The sequence below is a fragment of the Citrus clementina genome, unplaced genomic scaffold (genome assembly GCF_000493195.1).
Source record: "Citrus clementina cultivar Clemenules unplaced genomic scaffold, Citrus_clementina_v1.0 scaffold_2, whole genome shotgun sequence".
NCBI lineage: Eukaryota > Viridiplantae > Streptophyta > Magnoliopsida > Sapindales > Rutaceae > Citrus > Citrus x clementina.
In genome coordinates this window covers 10,455,044-10,473,871 of record NW_006262688.1, presented here as the reverse complement: position 1 = coordinate 10,473,871, position 18,828 = coordinate 10,455,044, and the positions used below count along the sequence as shown (strand labels likewise).

General features: G+C 36.0%; 2 protein-coding genes across 13 annotated transcripts; one reads left to right on the top strand and one right to left on the bottom strand.

Annotated features, from left to right (window-relative positions):
* Window positions 1–755: 755 nt before the first annotated feature.
* Window positions 756–14,407, top strand: LOC18051836 (homeobox-DDT domain protein RLT2). 12 transcript variants are annotated; one of them, XR_002907311.1, is made up of 19 exons: window positions 756–1,514; window positions 1,622–2,017; window positions 2,904–2,989; window positions 3,825–4,277; window positions 4,357–4,446; window positions 4,523–4,687; window positions 4,773–4,995; window positions 5,444–5,544; window positions 6,141–6,227; window positions 6,340–6,492; window positions 6,624–6,779; window positions 7,899–8,108; window positions 8,188–8,895; window positions 8,997–9,548; window positions 9,917–10,546; window positions 10,729–10,833; window positions 11,613–11,876; window positions 11,995–12,074; window positions 13,208–13,286. XR_002907311.1 is itself a non-coding variant. In XM_024191976.1 (19 exons), exons 2-19 carry the CDS (start codon window positions 1,394–1,396, stop codon window positions 13,931–13,933), a joined length of 5,226 nt encoding a protein of 1,741 aa, XP_024047744.1. In that variant the 5' UTR covers window positions 756–1,049; window positions 1,234–1,393; the 3' UTR covers window positions 13,934–14,407. The 12 variants fall into 12 exon arrangements, 11 of the variants coding, with proteins under 11 accessions (XP_024047744.1, XP_024047748.1, XP_024047747.1 ...); XM_024191976.1 differs by lacking the exon at window positions 11,995–12,074 and having other exon boundaries at window positions 756–1,049; window positions 1,234–1,514; window positions 13,208–14,407; XM_024191980.1 differs by lacking the exon at window positions 11,995–12,074 and having other exon boundaries at window positions 3,825–4,047; window positions 4,198–4,277; window positions 13,208–14,407.
* Window positions 14,408–14,484: 77 nt separating this feature from the next.
* LOC18051835 (dnaJ homolog subfamily B member 13) lies at window positions 14,485–17,084 on the bottom strand. The gene is made up of 3 exons (XM_006446640.2): window positions 16,729–17,084; window positions 15,321–15,646; window positions 14,485–15,174 (listed from the first exon to the last, which is right to left on the bottom strand). The coding sequence occupies exons 1-3, from the start codon at window positions 16,891–16,893 to the stop codon at window positions 14,748–14,750; spliced, it is 918 nt and encodes a 305-aa protein (XP_006446703.1). The 5' UTR covers window positions 16,894–17,084; the 3' UTR covers window positions 14,485–14,747.
* Between the last annotated feature and the right edge of the window lie 1,744 nt (window positions 17,085–18,828).

The following is an 18,828-nucleotide window of genomic DNA, read 5'->3' as shown; positions in this document are numbered from 1 at the left end:
TACAATAAATTGACCGTTTTACTTAAAAAAAGAAAAAAAAAAAGAAACCAATTTAACCTTAGTATTCCATGCATTAAGTTGCTTAGTAGTTAGAAAAAAAAACTCATAAGATATATATATTCAATATCAAGAGATATATTAAGAAATAAAACCTATGAAATAAAATAGTTTATTATTCATTTGATATGTCATAATTCCTCAAACAATTAAACAATAATAATCTAATCATAAAATTAAAATACCTTAAATATTTTTATGATATTAATATTTTTAAATTGAGTAAATGATAAAATTAAAACATTAAATAGGGATAAATAATTGTCAGAAAAAGAAGAAGTTTGGTGAGCTTCATATGTTATTTTACAGGGGAAACCTTAGGTGCAACTGTGGCACTGTGCCACAGTTGCATTTAGCCGTTGGATATCAGTGGATTCCACTAATCTAACTGCATCCAACGGTTAGATGCAACTGTGGCACGGTGCCACAGTTGCACCGTAGCCTGATTCTATTTTACAATAAGAAATAACGCGTGAGAAACACGCGCTGTGGTAGCTTGTGGGTAATGTTTGTAACACCGAGCGAACAAAACCGGGGAAAGAGAAGGAACGGTAGGATGAAACTGTGAAAGTGAAAGAAATAAAAAGAACCCAAGCCCCGAGAAAAACAGCAAACCAAACCGAACTCCCACTATAAAAAATTAACTCCTCAATAAAAAAAAAAAAAAAAAAATTTAAAGAGATAGCGAGGGGGTGAGAGACAGAATTAAACTCAATAAAAACTCACCGCGGCACAAAGCCACGAAACCCAACCCCCCCAATTTATGAATCAAAAATCCCCCCCATTTTGCTAATGCTTTGTAGCTTACTCTCGTTTCTAAAATAGAATCACCTGACAATTCCAACAACTCCTATTTTCCCCCCCCGAAAAAAAACACAACGTTATACGCCAATTTAAAATACCGAAAGAAAGAAAGGAGAAAAACAAAAAAGGGGGGGAATTATGAAAACGAGTAGAGAGAGAAAGGAGGATTCAGAAACTGTTCGTTCTTTGTTCGTTCGTTCTTCTTTTAAATCAAATATCACAATCTATTATTTCTTTTCATTTATTTATTTTTCAACACCACCAACAATTAATTATAAACTTATCGTCATTAATTATAGTTTTACTTTTGTTATTGTTCCCCAAATCTCACCGCACATCTCAATCAATCACGCACGCCAAAAACCAAAACAGCATGATCATCATCGAAACTCTTGGAGTTTTTATCATTTCTCGAGCACGAGACCTAATCGTGGAGCAAGCGCCAAAACTGCGCGGCGAGTTCAGTTGAGCTGTCTTGCTTGCTGGAGATCTTGGAAGTTAGTCGAGTTTACAATTTTTATTTTTAGGGTTTATGGAGGCCGCTTCCGAAGCGGAGGAGAAGAAGAAGAAGAAGCCACTGGAAGGTGAAGTTAAGACTAAGCGCAAGATGAAAACTGCTTCTCAGCTTGAGATTCTCGAAAAAACTTACGCAGGTTTTTTTTTTTGTGTGTGTGTGTTCTTTTGTTCGTTTTATTTCTGTAGTTTTCTTCTTTTTTTTTTCCTGGTTTTTGTTTAATTGTGAGTTCGATGTTTGTTACAGTTGAATCTTATCCGTCGGAAGCTTTGAGGGCGGAGTTATCGGCGCAGTTAGGGTTGTCGGATCGGCAGCTACAGATGTGGTTCTGTCACCGGCGTTTGAAGGACCGGAAGGCTCCTACGGCGAAGCGGCAGCCAAAAGATTTTCAGTCACTTGTGCCAGCTGGGGAAAAAGAATTGGCGGGAAGTGAGTTGGTGCGAGGAGGTATGGCGGTTCAGAGGTTCTACGAGGTGCCTATGGCGCCAATGCTGCCGTTTCCACTCCCTCAGCGGAATATAGCGGAGATGAGGGCTATTGCTTTTGTGGAGTCTCAGTTGGGAGAGCCGTTGAGAGAGGATGGGCCCATTCTCGGCGTGGAGTTTGATTCCTTGCCACCTGATGCTTTTGGTAGACCTATAGGTAAATTTCTTTTCCTTTCTTTTCCTTTCTTTTCCTTTCTTTTCCTTTCTTTTTTATTTAATAAAAGCACTACACAACGAGGACAATGCATGTTAATAGGTGTTTCTGTCATGGTTTAATGTAAGGGTTTAAAAATTAGTTGTAGATGAACAGATAAACCTTCCCAATTGGAGGGGTTAGAATTAGTTGTGTTTACATCTTGTGTTGTTTGCTTTTGGTCTTCATTCATGCAGTTTGCATGTCTTGGGTCCGTCAGTTTCTTGTAAGCCTACATCGGCAACTGAACTATGCTACTATCTCAGGGTAGTGTCTTGACTTGATCATTGCTTCTATTGTTTATGAAAAATTGAGGTTAGAAGGATTATCAGTATGCAGATTTTTTGTTGCTTAGTTGTGATTTTGGTTGAAAGGGTTTAAACAGAGAAAAGATTAATAGTATTTGCTTGTAATATTCCTTGATATTCATTGTTATTACTACCTAAGTTTGGTCCTTATTGGGAGCTGATGAGTTCAAATTGCTGAGTAATTGGGCTTGAAGCTCTCGCCTTACCAACGAGCCGACTGCTGATGACCGTTGGTCACGACTACTGCCAAAAAGCTCCAATGAAGATGAATATTTCACATGGAGGAGTGTGCATCTTTATGTTGGGTGTTCTTCTGTCGTGATCTTCCTTGTCACATGGTCATTTAACATGTTAGTCTGCATTTTCATTACATCTCTGTTGGTTTATTTTTGAATTCTGTTTCTTCTTATAGTACATTGACTAATTGACTCTGTGTAGAACAACATATGACAGCTTTGGTTTTGCTTGCTTCAGTTTTTGTGGTTTTATTTGCTGAAGGTACTCAACAGTGGTTTGCCTAATAACTTCTTATACTACGCTAGGACCAGCAGCAATGGGGCATCAAAAGCACTCTGTACGCCCTCTTGAGGCCAAAGAATACGAACGGCTTGATGTGAAACCATTCAAGGTTGGACTGTTCTCATATATATGGCCTGGCTACAGATGATAATAGTAATTCTTTGCCAGCAATCTTTTTTATTCTGTTACGGGTTCATTTTTCCCCCCTAAGAGTATCTTTTGCATTTTAATACTGTAGTAGAATATTTTGCTTAGATTTATCTGGGATCAGACTGAGCCTGTAAACTTGAAAATGATGATGCGGAACGCCGAGATTGGTAAACATTGCACACTAAATTTGTGAGATGATTAATAGTGCACACGGAATGCTGGCTAGAAAATTTGAAAAGAAGTGGTAACATGGAATGTCAAGATTGTTAACATGGTGTGTTAAACTGGTGACAAATAGTTAGTATCAAAAACAACAAATTCTAAACTGGAAAAATTAGACAACAAATGGTGTAACAGAATATAGGACTGATAGCATGTTCAATCCATTCTGTTACCCATTTAACATGCTATGTTACTGGTTATTTTCCGTGTTACTACAACTTGTTATGTTACCATTTTGATGTTCCATGTTGCTATTCATCATGTTATTGGTTGAACTTGATATGTTACTAGTCTTGATGTGCATTATCTCTTTCACTTTCATTCTTACTAATTGAATTTTCTCACCAAAATCAACACCGTGATTCTATGTGGATTGATTAATTTTTGTCTTTCTGGAAATTACTTTCATTCCTTATAGTCATTCCAAATATTGGATTTGTTTATTTTCCTTTTTCTTTGATACCGATTAACTTTTTCTGCATAATATATCTTTTGGTCAATATGGAGTACTCCATTTTATTTTTTCCTCAGCAAAATAATTTGATGGAAAGTTGAAATAAAAATGATGGCAGGATATGTTCACCATTCACCCTCAGGGCGCAACAAGGACTGTCCATGAATACAAGTTTCTTCCGGAGCAACCAACTGTTAGGTCCGAGACACATGAGAAAGCTGCCTCATCTTACCCCTATGGTTCACCTGCTGATGGTTCAACTGCTAGGAATTCATCATTACGTGCTGGACATCCATTCATGCATGGAAGTGAACAAATATCTTCTGGATATGGTTTTCCAGGTCAGCTGCCTAACCTAAATCTTTTGTCTCATCAAGGTAGGCATAGCCACCTGTTGCCATCTGTTTCGGGAGAGTATGAAAATATTCTGCAAAAGAACTCCTTTATTAGTGCTGGTATGGATGCTCATGTTGGTGGCCAACCAATTACAGCAATGGACAATGCTTTTATTTCATATGATAGGAGAGTCAGTCACGACGAGGATGTTTCACGGACGGAAAAGAAACGCAAGGTATTTTGTGCTTTATGAAGTACTGCATGTCAATAGACCATTGACCTGCAACTCATGTACGTTTATTTTCTTTTCGCAGAGTGAGGAGGCAAGAATAGCCCGTGAAGTTGAAGCACATGAAAAAAGGATTCGAAAAGAGCTAGAAAAACAGGATATTCTAAGGCGAAAGGTTTGACTTGCCATCCTTACTTCTATTCTGTAAAATCCTTATATTGTATACTGATATTATTATTGTGGATGTTAAGAGAGAAGAACAAATAAGGAAAGAAATGGAGAGACAAGACCGTGAAAGGCGAAAGGAAGAAGAAAGGTTATTGCGGGAAAAGCTGCGGGAGGAGGAGAGATACCTGAGGGAACAGAGGCGTGAACTTGAGCGGAGGGAGAAGTTTTTGCAGAAGGAATCAATCAGAGTAAGCTTGGAAGCCTATTACTTTTAAGTTCTCTTTTAACTTGGCATATGAGGATGAGCAATAGTTATAGTCTTGGTGTACTTAGGCAGAGAAAAGGAGGCAAAAAGAGGAACTGCGCAGAGTGAAGGAGGCAGAACGACTTAAAGTTGCTAATGAGAGAGCAGTTGCTCGCAGAATTGCTAAAGAATCAATGGCACTCGTTGAGGATGAGCGCTTGGAACTCATGGAGTTAGCTGCATCAAGCAAGGGACTACCTACAATAGTGTCTCTTGATTTTGAAACTTTGCAAAATCTTGACTTATTCAGAGGTAGAGATTCTTTGAATGCTTTTGTTATTTTCTGTCTGACGATCGGGCAAATTGGAATTAAGATTATAAATTCAATAATACTGAATCAAATTCTTTGTACTTTTGTGTGGGTATCTATGTGCGTACAAAATATATCTAGTATGATCTGGAAGCTTTAAACTTTATATGCTAGATTAATTCTGCAGTCCTGGAAGATTTTAATTTTCAGCAGAAATATTTTGAATTGATGTTTCCAATCTTGTCTCTAGGGTTTAGCATGTGGTCTGCAATTCAATTTGAATCATTTCCTGTACAAATTCATTATGTAGTTTTAACCATATATCAAAGTCATTGGTAATGCGTATTGGTTTCTTATTTTGTGTTGAAAATTATGGCCTTTTCTTTTGAAACTTAAGTTTTATGGTTGACTTTCATCTTATGAGCATCTAACAGATGAGTCCTGTTTCAGATAGGCTCTGCACTTTCCCGCCCAAATCTGTGCAGTTGAAAAGACCATTTGCAGTTCAGCCGTGGAATGATTCTGAGGACAATATAGGGAATCTTCTTATGGTGAGTTAGAGTAGTTGGCTTTCTGATGTTCTTTTCATGCTCTTCCTCATAAAGATATGATATTTTATTGAAACTGAAGTGTTAGATAGGAGTTTCTGATAATTGCCATGTTCCAGATTTTCTGCGTACACGGTAAATGGTGCATATACCAAAACAGGAAAAAGAATGTTGATTCTATATTTTCTCAATTTTCAAAGTCCATTATGGCACCTCAAACCATTGGCCATCTCAGAACACTCCATTTCCTCAGTTAATTTCCTTAGTTAACACACTTAATGTATATTTATCTTTTTCCTTGGCCTAGCTTTCTGTTATTACATGGAAAATTGAACAAACCTGCTGATATCTTTTATATTGCCATTACTATCATCCTTTTGCATGAAATGATTCTGGTACTTTAATGAATTTGTTTTTCTCACCATATCTACATATATGTGGGGAATGCTCGACTGTTTAAAGAAGTAATTCTTCTGCTCAAAATCAAACAATTTGATTGGACTTTTTCAGCCAATTCACTTGTGAGCTGTGCCGCAGTTTAGTTGTTATTAATTTTTGGGTTCTTATAAGGACATTGAAATGTAATTTATCCTTTTTAGGTTTGGAGGTTCTTGATTACATTTGCAGACGTTCTTGGGCTTTGGCCTTTTACTTTGGATGAGTTTGTCCAGGCTTTTCATGATTATGTAAGTGCCTTTTCTATTCGCTGTCTAAGGAGATCTTTGTTTTGAAGTCTGTTTGTAGCTGGCATTGTCTTGTTTCTGATCTTCATACCATTTGTAACTCTCTGATCTTAAGGATCCAAGGTTGTTGGGTGAAATACATGTTGCTCTTCTAAGATCTGTAATCAAAGATATTGAAGATGCTGCAAAGACACCCTTCACCGGGCTGGGAGCAAACCAAAATAGTGCAGTAAATCCTGGGGGTGCACATCCACAGATTGTTGAAGGGGTAAGCTGTTGTTTTATTTGTTGTCACTGCTGCTATTTCCTTCATTCTGGGGTAGGTTCCTCATTCCTGCTCATTCTTTTTTTTTTTTTTTTGTATTTTCATTTATTGTTTAAACATTCATGTCCGGTCAGGCATATGCTTGGGGCTTTGATATACGCAGTTGGCAGCTTCACTTAAATGCATTAACATGGCCTGAGATATTGCGGCAATTTGCTTTATCTGCTGGATTTGGGCCGCAATTGAATAAGAGGAATATTGAGAAAATGTATCCTCACGATAATAACGAGGTTTGTTTTTCCTTTTTGATGGACAACTTTCACTAAGCTGCTAGTTACGACCTAGTTCTTTTCTATACTATAGATGCTCGTTTCTTTCATCATCTGTTTTAAGCTTGTCTTATAAAAGTCTAAATGCAAGAGAAAGATGATTTGATGCTAATTTTTGTGCATCTTGTTGAAATCAAAATGAAGCTGTATACAGCTCTGGAACAAATTGATCCACATGACTGGCTGGTTTAATTGCTATCCATTTCAAAGCTTTAGTGCCAAATCTTGTATATTTAATGCTATTATATTCAAACTTCTTTACATATTTCTCCTTAGACGTGTTTAACTTTTGAACTTGCAAGTTATTGCAAGATTTGGCCCACAATTGGATTTGAACCTTGGGTGGTTCTTGCTCTTGATTGGCAGGAGCTGACTTGCCCATAGTTCCTTGTTCTGAGACTCTATACACCCTTTTAACAATTGAGGCTGAAGCTCCACAACACTTGCATCTAAAGTTTATTCCTGTGGTCCACTAATTGTGTGGCTTCGGTGTAATTGTTATATTGTTGAGATAAATTCAGAACTTCTTTACTTCTGGGGATAGGTTGTAGGTGGTTAGATGCCTGCCTGTGACACATTGCTTGTAGTTCCTTGTGTCTATTATTTGTTGCTTCCATCCTATTCTTATTTATTTTGTCATTTTGGTCAGATGTAAGTTTGTTGCTGGTGTCTTTAATATTCAGTGGTGCTTGTCCTGAGATGTTTCTTCATGATATGTATGTAGTATTAAAGCACTTATCCGGTTAACTGTGGCGCACAGTGTGTTCGTATGATCTTTGTTTTCACATGTTTGTAGACACTATGTTTTCTTGAATGAATTATGGGAAATTGTTTCAAAAGAACCTCCAGGGAACTTTTCCATCTATTAATGAAAATATGAGAGATAAGAGCACATAAATCCTCACCAATTGAGAATGCTCAAGAGTATATAAATTTATTTTCTTCAACCCGAAAACAATCCGATGCATCTAATCTTAACATTCCAGAGTATTTAATTAATATTTTTCATAATTTATCTGCTATAATTTTTCTCTGTAATTTACTAATTTATTTTAAAATTACTTTGCTCTGTGTGTGCAGGGTAATGATGGAGAAAATATAATTTCTAATTTACGTAATGGGTCTGCAGTTGGAAATGCTGTTGCTATAATGCATGAAATGGGTCTATCAAATCTACGCCGATCTAGGCATCGGTTGACGCCTGGAACTGTTAAATTTGCTGCATTTCATGTTCTTTCTCTAGAGGGAAGTGAAGGCCTCACTATATTAGAAGTTGCAGACAAGATTCAGGTAACCCTGGAATTGTGACTTAGACATTTCTGTTGCTGATGGAACTCATTCTCCTTACTCTTTTTTCTTTTGATATTAGAAATCTGGACTAAGGGATCTGACAACGAGCAAGACACCAGAAGCTTCTATTGCTGCTGCCTTGTCTAGGGATACAAAACTTTTTGAGAGAACAGCTCCTTCAACTTATTGTGTACGTGCTGCCTATAGGAAAGACCCGGGGGATGCTGATGCAATTCTTTCTGCAGCCAGGGAGAGAATCAGAGTATTTAAAAGGGGATTTGTAGATGGAGAAGAGGCCGATGATGCTGAAAGAGATGAAGAAAGGGATGAAGATTCAGATAGTGATGTACCAGAGGTTCCTGATGTTTATGACATGGATACTGACCTGAATTCAAAGGAGGAGACTCATGAATATCTAGAAGCAAACAGTTGTGGTGCAAAAACTCCGTTGGGCAACAGAGAAGCGAATATTAAAGGTATAGAAAGCCCACAAGGTGACCTTGGCAATTCTGGTAGGGGTTTGTCTTCTAAGAATTCAGAAGACTTTGATGAGATAAAAGGAACTGGGGCTTTGACTGATCACTGTGAAGATGCTACTGGAATTAGCAATGCTGCAACTCCTGATCAAACACACACAGATATTAATGAAAGCCATCCTGGTGAACCATGGGTTCAAGGACTAACGGAGGGAGAATATTCTGATCTCAGTGTTGATGAGCGGCTCAGTGCACTTGTTGCTTTAATTGGTGTGGCAATTGAAGGAAACTCAGTTCGCATTGCGCTTGAGGTATCTTCTTTTTTCTTTTCTTTTTTCCTTGATGAGAGCTTCCGAAAATTTTGCTTTGCATTTTTTTCTATTTCATTAATCTGAAATATGGGCATTTCCAGGAACGCTTAGAAGCTGCAAATGCTTTGAAGAAGCAAATGTGGGCAGAGACACAGCTTGATAAACGACGAATTAAAGAAGATTGTATGTTGAAAATGCAATATTCATCATACATGGGGAACAAGGCAGAACCTAGTCTTGCAATTTCTTCTGCAGACGGTAGGCAAAGCCCTTTGGTTACTGTTGATGACAAAAGTAATGGGATGTTGGTGGACCTTAATCTCCAACAAGGACAGTTTGGTGAACCTCAGAAGGACCAAAATTGCAATACTAGCATGCCACCTGAAGGGAACCAAGATTACCCTGTCGGTCCAGATAATCTTGTAAATCAGCAATCAGCTTATGCTGCTGAGAAGTCACGCATGCAGTTGAAATCTTACATTGGTCAGAAGGCAGAGGAAACGTATGTGTGTAGATCATTGCCTCTTGGTCAGGATCGTAGACGTAATCGATATTGGCGTTTTATCACATCCATGTCTGAAAATGATCCTGGATGTGGCAGGATCTTTGTTGAGTTATGTGATGGTCGTTGGAGACTCATTGATTCTGAAGAGGTAGCATTTTCTCCTATTGACTCTATTTGCTGGCTATGCCATATCTGAATGTATAGTCTGTTTAACTTGCATACACAATCAATATGGATATCTTTTTTGCTTTATTTGGCATGTATAGCTGCTATTCACTTTTTACCTTGCCTCTTCTTATGATAGCAAACCCGAGGAAAGATTGCTGCATGAAATCTTTCTATAGCAAAACCATGATTTAACAGGCTGTCCATACTTTCTCATCCTGAAATTTTGTTTACCATAAAACATTTCTCAATTGACATATTTGATAAAATTTTCATGTTTATACTTTATCATCTGTTGTGTCCATGTTTTCCTTATTTTTTCGTACAAATCTTTTGATATTCTTCAAGCAGAGTTTTGATGCTCTTTTGGCATCTTTGGATGTCCGTGGGCTTAGAGAATCCCATTTGCATTCGGTGTTGCAAATGATTGAGATGTCCTTTAAGGAAACTGTTAGGAGGAACTTGCAGCATGTTACCACAGAAGTGCAAAATCACGAGACTGTCAAAGCAGAAGTTATTGAAAGGGCTTCTTGCCCTGATTACACTGGCACTGATAACCCCAGCAGTATTGTGTGTGATTCTGATTCTGAAATATCAGACACATCAACATCTTTCTCAATTGAGCTTGGAAGAGATGACGTTCTGAGAAATGACGCCTTGAAGCGATATCAAGATTACGAGAGGTGGATGTGGAAGGAATGTGTCAATTCTTCAATATTATGTGCCATGGAGTATGGGAAGAAAAGGTGCAAGCAAGTTCTGGGTGTATGTGATTACTGCCATGATTTATATTTTTTCGAGGACAGCCACTGTCCCTCTTGCCACAAGACCTTTGATACTTCTAAGAGGTACCTAAATTTTTCTGAGCATGTTGCTCAATGTCAAGGAAAGCTGAAGATGAACCCTGCCTGGTCTTCGTGTACTTCATTCTCTTCTCCTTTGAGAATCAGATTGCTCAAAGTGCTATTAGCTTTGTTTGAGGTATGTCTCTGACTTTTTTGGTTGGATTATATAATTGATAATTTCTTATGTCACTACTGTTTTACCTCCTAGTTTCTCTCTAAAGTACCCTTTTTTTGTTAGAACTTTTGTCATTGCCATACAATTTATGGTGTTTATTTTTTGTGCCTGAATTTCTGAATGTCCGCCACCGACCCTCCTAGGGTTCTGTCCCATCAGAAGCTCTTCAATCTATTTGGAATGACAGCTATAGAAACTCCTGGGGAATGAAACTTAACTCCTCATTATCAGCTGATAGCCTTGTTCAGGTATAAGGTTTCACCTTTTTTCTTCTCAGTACTTGTATCTGGTCAGAATTTATAACATTTTCTTTTTCTCTTTCTGCTTTATTTTTGTCCATTCTCCCATTTAATGCTTTAATGTCCAACATAGTGAGAATAGTTCCATTGCTTGACATGTCAGATGAAACTCATTTCCTGTTGATGCATCATGTTTTGATTCTCCAGTAGTTGGAGGTCAGTGCCGCCAGATTTCTCCTGTGGACTTGCTTCATTTTGGGTGACTTCTTGAAAGACGAGAAGTAACTAAAAGTTCAGCAAAACTGGAAGCACAAATAATTTAAAAATGATTTTGTGAACTGAATCCAGATATGATGTCTTAATCTACTATGTCCAAGTTTACCCCGTCTCTTTCATTCCTTATCTTGATATCTATTGTTAGATTTTTCTTCTGAACTTCTTTTAGAATTTTGATCTAAATAGTTTCTGGTGGTTATAATCGGTGTCACTTCACAGTAATCAATTTAGCGCAAAGTTTGAGTCACTTCCTAAAAGTATATCTGAATTGGAGGATCAAATCTGTTAAAATCAAATGGGTTTGTTAGCTTTTTTCATTTTCTCTTTACCTGTTCCTTTAAATTTCTTTTTATCTCTGTAGTTAATAGAATTGTGTGAAAACATGTAACCCCCTGATGAAGCTGGGATATTCTTTTATTCGCTATTGTTTGTCATTTCTTTCTTTAAATGTTTCTGGATTTACATTTACTTTTGAAGAACTCAGAAAGTTGGAAAATGCATTTATTTTTCAGATTCTTACGCAGCTGGAGAATGCCATAAAGAGGGACTATTTGTCCTCAAACTTTGAAACAACTAGTGAGTTCTTGGACTCATCTAACTCATCGGCATGTACTTCTAACAGTTCTTCCAGTCCAGAAATAGTTTCTGTACTACCATGGGTACCAAAAACGACAGCTGCTGTAGGTTTAAGGCTCATGGAGCTTGATAGATCCATAGCTTATTTACCACATCAGAGAGTGGAGTTTCAGAAGGAAAAAAGAGAAGGCAACTTAATGGTGAGTAGCCTTTTCTGTTCTCAAATTTGCAGCTTTAATATAATTCTTTTAAGGGAAAATATCCACCGTCCATCTGTTTGTTTTGCCTTTTTAAAAAATACACAATTTTTTTTTTCAGCGTGCCACCTGAAGTTTGCCTTTTATTGCACTCGTCCACTTCCGTCTAACCGTTGTTAGAAAGTTGCTGACATCAGAGGGGTAAAATGGGCATTTCATTGGAATATATAAAATTATTCTATATTATGCTAATTTTTTTTAAAAAAAGAGTAAAACGTCATTTAACACGATTTGAAAATTAAAAAAAAAGGAAAGAAAATTGATGTTTAACTCAATTGAAAGAGAAGAAATAAATACAAATTTTCTAAATCTAACAAGCAGCAAACACTATATTCCTCCAAAAAAATAAATACAAATTTTTTAAATTTTGCAAGCAACAAGCACTATATTCCTCTAATTTCTAGCATTCACCTTTGTGTTTAACTCTTTTGCTTGAAAAAACTTATATCCAATCGATTTATCTTCAATTTCCCTTTATTTTGGGTTAAATTGTAATTTTGAGGGGTAAAAGGGTCATTTTATTAACATTCCGTTAAATCCACTAACGGAGATTAGACGGAAGTGGACGAATGCAACAAAAGGCAAACTTCAGGTGGCGCGCTGAAAAAAAAAAGTGTATTTTTAAAAAAGACAAAATAAACAGGTGGACAGTGGATAATTTTCCTTTTTTTAAATACAAAGTAATATAATTTTTTACGCACTCTGAGATGCTTATATCAATATTGTTTTAGTTAACAATAATTATCAGACTAGGTAGGCCTAAACTCTGATTTTCTTTTAATGAGATATGACATGAAGGAAAGAGTTTATGACTAATGATTCTGGTTCATTAGAAAAGAAAATTGAGGATCAGAGATGTTGGTTAGCAAGGGCTAGAAAATTAGTTCCCTTTCTTGATAATTGTCACATAAAGTTTGATTACTACTACCAGTAGTGAAGGCAAGTTGAGAATCTGTGGTTGTTCTTGAAAACTGTGTGCAAACTTCAAAATCACGCTTACATCTTGGGTGATAGATTTTATGCTTTAAAACCTAATGAAAGTTATGTCTCTGTCGATTTAGTAAGGCAAAGCTGTATGCGAAACCTATTTAGGGTAGCTACCTCAGCACAGCTGCCCCAAATGGACCCTTCGAGAATTGGGGTAACCTATGGGTATCATTGTCCTGGTCTTCCTTGATTCATATACTGCAGCAGTAATTATCTGACTTTAGTTTGAGTTTTACTACTCCAGGGAATTGTTTTCTTGACCGTTTTCTCTCCTTTAAATTCCTTAGAAGCTTCCATCAAAATATGCTGCTGTGAAAAACACCAGAGATGGTGAAGACCAAGTAAATTATCTTCAAGTTGAAGAAGCTAATAGGGTTGGTGTGGGGATTGGATTTGCTGCCCCTAGTCATGGACGAGGGATCTGTGGAAGGGCCCGTGGATGCTTGAATACTGGAAGATCTCAGAAAAGAGTAGCTGGTTCCAGAAGGGATTCTGGTAAAAGAAGCACAAACACCAAGAGTGGGAGACTAGTACTGGTATTGAAAGGTCAATCTCATGGGCAAGGAAGTCGTAAGCGTGGTCGTCGCAGTGCTAGAAGTAGGCGGAAATCAACAAAGAGGGTGGTTGTGGAGAAAGATGCTCCAAAGCAAAGCATCTTTGATAAACCAAGAGACTTAGCAGGGGATGGGTGGAATAGAGATGAAATTCCTAGATTGCAAGTAGACGATGCTGAAAATGCTAGCATCTCAGGAAGATCGGGGTACGGTGAAGAAAATGGTCAAGCAACAGGAGATGAATACAATGATATGATAGATGAATATGCAGGTGGTTTTAATAGTAGGTCAAATGACTTGCAGGAGGGAAGTGATGATATTGTAGACGGTGATGAAGAAGATGATGAGGATGAAATGGGAGACGGCGGTGCAGAAGATGAACAAGGTTATTTGGGCGTTGAAGAGTATGTAAATGAGGAGTCTGATGAAGAGGGAATCAGGGATGGAGATGGAGGCTAGATTGGAGACCCTGACGAAGGTACAGGGGCATCATCTTCAGATCTCAGTGACTAACAAAAGCAACTTAACTGTGAAGAGTTACTGACTTGGTAGAAGTGTCTTCATGACAAGTTGGATTCTGCAGCGTTCTCTCTGTAGCTAAAAAGAAAAAGAAAAAAATCTTTTAACAGTTGGCGTTTTATTGCCATGTCCGCTGTATTAAAATTATATTGACGGATCATGGACGGCCCTCAATTGGCCTGTAGCCAATAGATTAAGGGCCCCTGAGCCATTTTATTGTCAAATGTCAACCCAACCGTCTTTGCACACACGGGAGCGGATTTTATTGGCAGTACTTTGATTCCAATTAATCAGATGTAGATAATAATCCCCGTATACGGAGAGACTTGTGAACAGCTTGTCAGGCCGATGTAAAACCAGCTGAAGTTGGTAGAATAACACTTAGCAAAGAATAAAATTAGAATAATATCGAAAGTTCTCTTCTGCAAGTAGCACTACAGTTAGCCATTGCGTACGCATCGATATAAAGAACCATAATAGAACATCAGGAGTAAAGGACAAAAGTCAAAATCTTTATTTATACACAACTGACGCACATTTTGAAGAAAAAAAAAAAAGCCCAAAGCAAATAGCACACGTGTCCTGACTTACAGAGAAAAAGCAACGCAAAGCAAGGTTGGTTGCTGGGCTGAAGCAGCATCTGTAACTTACAGATGCTGTAACTTTAGCCAGCTCCAAAAAAACATTAATTAGGACACCGCCGCTCTGAAACAACCCAAACCAAGGTAACCATCGATTTAAAAGCTGTTAAAACTTAAAAGTTGATCCCGGCCTTCTGCTCTGCAGTCAAACTTGTTGGGAACTTGATGTTGAACTTGATTGTCAACTTGCCTCTCTTTGATGGCTCGTTCTGAATTGGCATCCCCTCTCTCGGGACAGTCATCTCATAGTTGGGATGAATCACATTGTCGATTGGGATGTTCAAAATCCTTCCATCCAGGGTGGTGAGACGAACCGTATAACCTTTCAAGGCCTCACCGAGAGTTATCGTCCTTGTGACGATCAAATCATTCCCATCTCGAGTAAACACACTGTGAGGCTTCTCGTCGACGATGAAGACGACGTCTGCAGGTTTAACATTTTGCTGCACATTTCCCTTCTCTTCGAAGGTGATCCTTGTACCCTTCTTCCATCCAGGCTTCACATTAATAGTTAGAATTTCTTCCACCTTGATTGTATTACTGCATAACCAAAAAACACACATACAGTGGGAAATCTTACCAATGTCGAAGAAATTATGCCTCTTGTCACAACTATATAACAAGCCAATAAAATCATGCAAACACTGGTTCAGTTAGTCAGCTATATTAAAATAACAACCACTTACCCATTGATGTCAACAATTTTCCTATAGATCTTTATCTTCTTAGTAGTCCCCTTGTAGAGTTCCTCAAGGGTACAAGGCAGCCTATTCTCAATCGGAGGTGCTTTCTTAGGTCCACCCACTACAAATACTCTATTAAAGGAATGAAAAACATCATCCTCACCAAATGCCTCATTTGAGAAACTGGAACTTGACCCTCTCCTCCCTCCACCTCCATGGGGGATTGTGAAATCAAAATATTCCGAAAAAATGTCATCAGCACTTCGGGGACTGCTTTGTGGCATACCGTAAGTATCAAACATTGCTCTTTTTTGAGGATCACTTAGAACCTACTCAAACGATGTGTTTCCGATCAATAACCAAGAGAAGCAACACAGCATTTGGAATCAGTGACATTAACCGACAGTAAAACTATTAAAGACAAGTGGGAAAATTTGTTTTTTTTCCTTTTATGGGTAAATTGAAATTCTGCGGGAATTGCTTTACAGGAATACAACAAATATTAAAAAAACGAAAAATATCACCCTTGCGAGAAGTGAAGAATTTTATTCTAAAAAATAGAACTTTGTCAGCAGCTTTGACACTTGAGCAATACTTATTCAAGAGTTAAATTGGTTAGCAATCTTCAAGTACCTTTGTTTAATTGGGCATTCAAGTTTGAATTTTGGGGAAGACAGTCAGTAGGTTTAGGCTTTTGCAAATTCAGATCCTCTTTTAGTTATTTTCTCTCGCTTCTCCTAGTTTTTTAAATCTAGTGAAAAAAGTGGATTTAATTATAAAAATAAAATAAAAATTGTCAATATCAATATCAATTTTCAAAATTTAATCTTAACTACTTATTAAATAAAAAGAGATTAGGGGACAAAAAAAGAAAAGATAAGATAATTGTCCGAACTTTGTGCCCATTACTTTTTTTTTAAAAAAAATTATGAATTAAAAAAAAAAGTTAAATGGGTAGAAAATAGGATGTTAATCAAAGGTAAAATATTCAAGAAAATGAATTTTATCACATAAATACCTTTTAGTTTTTTCCCCCTATCATCGCTCTAGCCAAAATCCCATTAAGTCCTTGGATGCCCCCGTACGGGTTTAGCCGAGGACCTTTTTGCAATTTACATCTTACTTGATCGGACACAAGCTTTAAATACAACCTAGTGAAGATTTTTAAATTTTAAGCGTAATCAATTAGAGAGAGCAAACGGTAGTAAAAGATTTTTTTCCCCCCTAGTGATAAATTAATGGTCTCAAATTAGAGAATAACAATTCCAAGAAAATAATTAAAAAAAAAATCCCACAAAAGTAATATCATTTTGTAACCATCATCACATAACCCAACATACTACGATTAAAAAATAGTGTTTTGGAAAATAAAGTTTGATAATAGAAAGCAGAAAGTAAAAAGATATTAGACCTCATAAGCTTCACAAACTCGGTTCAACTTAGCTTCAGCTTCTTTCTTGTTATCAGGATATTTATCAGGATTCCACTTCGCGGCCATCTTTTCGTAAGCCTTCTTCAGGTCATCGCTACTTGCATTCCGATCAACTCCCAGTATCTTGTAATAATCAGCTCCCATCTTCTCTTCTTCACTTTCACTAACTGCTGCTTCTGCTTCTCACCACAAGCTTGGATTGCTTTTATAGCCTTTTGCTTTCTGAGCAAAGCAAAAGCAATCAAATAATTTCTACTAGCTTTTGCTTCTACTTCTCGCGCAAGCTGATGGAGTGATGGCCCTTGGGGCATGTGCTTGGAAACTACCGAAGAGGACGTTCTCATCGGGATTCTAATATTCTGTTGACGAAGAAGTAAACGGGCAGTTTTGGAATTTCGGTAAGTTCAGAATCTTTTTCCTTGTTTCTTTATTTTTCTACTTTTTAGGTACAATGTGAATGCGTCTCCTTTTCCATTCCTCTTTACTTTGGGTTTTAGTTATCTTACATGGTCATATAATATACGTAATTCTTCTACAGTTGTTGAATTTTTATTTAATGATTGTAAAAATAATATTATTTTATTATTTTATATTTACATAATCGTTGAATTTTCATTAAATAATTGTGAAAGAAAAATACATATGTAAGATAACAATCTCTTTATTTTAAACTTAAATCAATGGTATTATATCTTAAAACCTATAACTATTGTTTAAAAAAATGTAACTATAAAATAAGTTTAATAGTATATAATAAATATAATTTTTATATAATAATTTAAAAAAAAGTTAATAAAAATATAATATTTTTTCATCGCACAAGTGTAAAATCAAATTAATTTAACTTCTAAATTATAATAATTAGTATTTATCAAACACTTTAATATTGTAACTTTCAAGTTACAGTTATCCAATCTCAATCTCGAACAAAACCTTCTTATGTAAATATGAACGAAATTTAGGGTTGACTCTAATCTCGCATCATCCACATAAGAGTAAATCAGAATTTAGATATTTTAATAAATACTCTTTAATATTAAAATAATAATTAAATTATTATAAAAAAATTATCCTAGTGGAGTTAAACATTTTTCTATAATTACCGATATAAAGCCCACGATGTATGTGGAAAAACTAATAATTCACACAAAACGGACACAAGGTCGAACCTTTGAAAATGAAGTGATGACCTTGCAAAATATAGCGTGAGACTTGTTCTGTCCAATTGCACAAACTCAGCTGTCTCTCACGTAATTAATAAACTCTTATTAATAATATTGATATATGTATTGATGATGACATTAAATTTAATGAAATAATGTAAAAAATAATATGCTATTTTTATATTATTTTTATGCACATATCATTATTACAATTATTAATAAAAGAGCTTTTTGGAGTTGCTAACTGGGTTTCTTTTAGGTTTCTTAAGGGTGCATTTACTGTATTGTATTACACTAACTTCATTACATATGTGTATTAAATTATAATACAATATTCTATTAAGTGCAACATAATATGTAGTTTATGCAATAATATTTTATATCATTGTTTATATTACTATTAATTTTAAATTAATGTTATTCAAATTTATTAATATTTATTATTACTTATATTTAAATTACTAAAAATAATTTATTTTTATATATTAATTTAATAATGTAATGTTATATTATATTTTTATTTTTATATATTATTTTAAGTATTTATTATTGGCAATATTTGAATAATAAATTATATATTTATTAATTTATATTAATAATTATAATAAAAAAAAATCAATAATATAAAATATAATTTATTTATTTATTATTATAATAAAGTTTAAAAAAAGAAAAAAACTAATGCAGCACTTGCCGTATTAAGCTAAACTAGATTAGTATTTCTGTTAACAGCAATTGGCTACATTACTATAATGTTACGAGGAGTGACATAACACCCCATGTCATGAAATAATCTAGAAACGTTGTAGTTGGAGATGCCAATGGCCCGTGGTGTGCTGGCCTACCCCATCAAAAGAAGACTGATATGTATTCATGCTCGTGCAGAGCATAATATATATATATATATATATATAGG

Coding starts and splice junctions, on each gene's coding strand:
- LOC18051835 (XM_006446640.2), bottom strand. CDS start 16,893: ATGGGAGCTGATTATTACAAGATACTGGGAGTTGATCGGAATGCAAGT. Junction 15,647..16,728: donor GAGTTTGTGAAGCTTATGAG/GTCTAATATCTT, acceptor TCGTTTGAGTAG/GTTCTAAGTGATCCTCAAAA. Junction 15,175..15,320: donor AAAATTGTTGACATCAATGG/GTAAGTGGTTGT, acceptor TTGGTTATGCAG/TAATACAATCAAGGTGGAAG.
- LOC18051836 (XM_024191976.1), top strand. CDS start 1,394: ATGGAGGCCGCTTCCGAAGCGGAGGAGAAGAAGAAGAAGAAGCCACTG. Junction 1,515..1,621: donor TCTCGAAAAAACTTACGCAG/GTTTTTTTTTTT, acceptor TGTTTGTTACAG/TTGAATCTTATCCGTCGGAA. Junction 4,688..4,772: donor TGCAGAAGGAATCAATCAGA/GTAAGCTTGGAA, acceptor TGGTGTACTTAG/GCAGAGAAAAGGAGGCAAAA.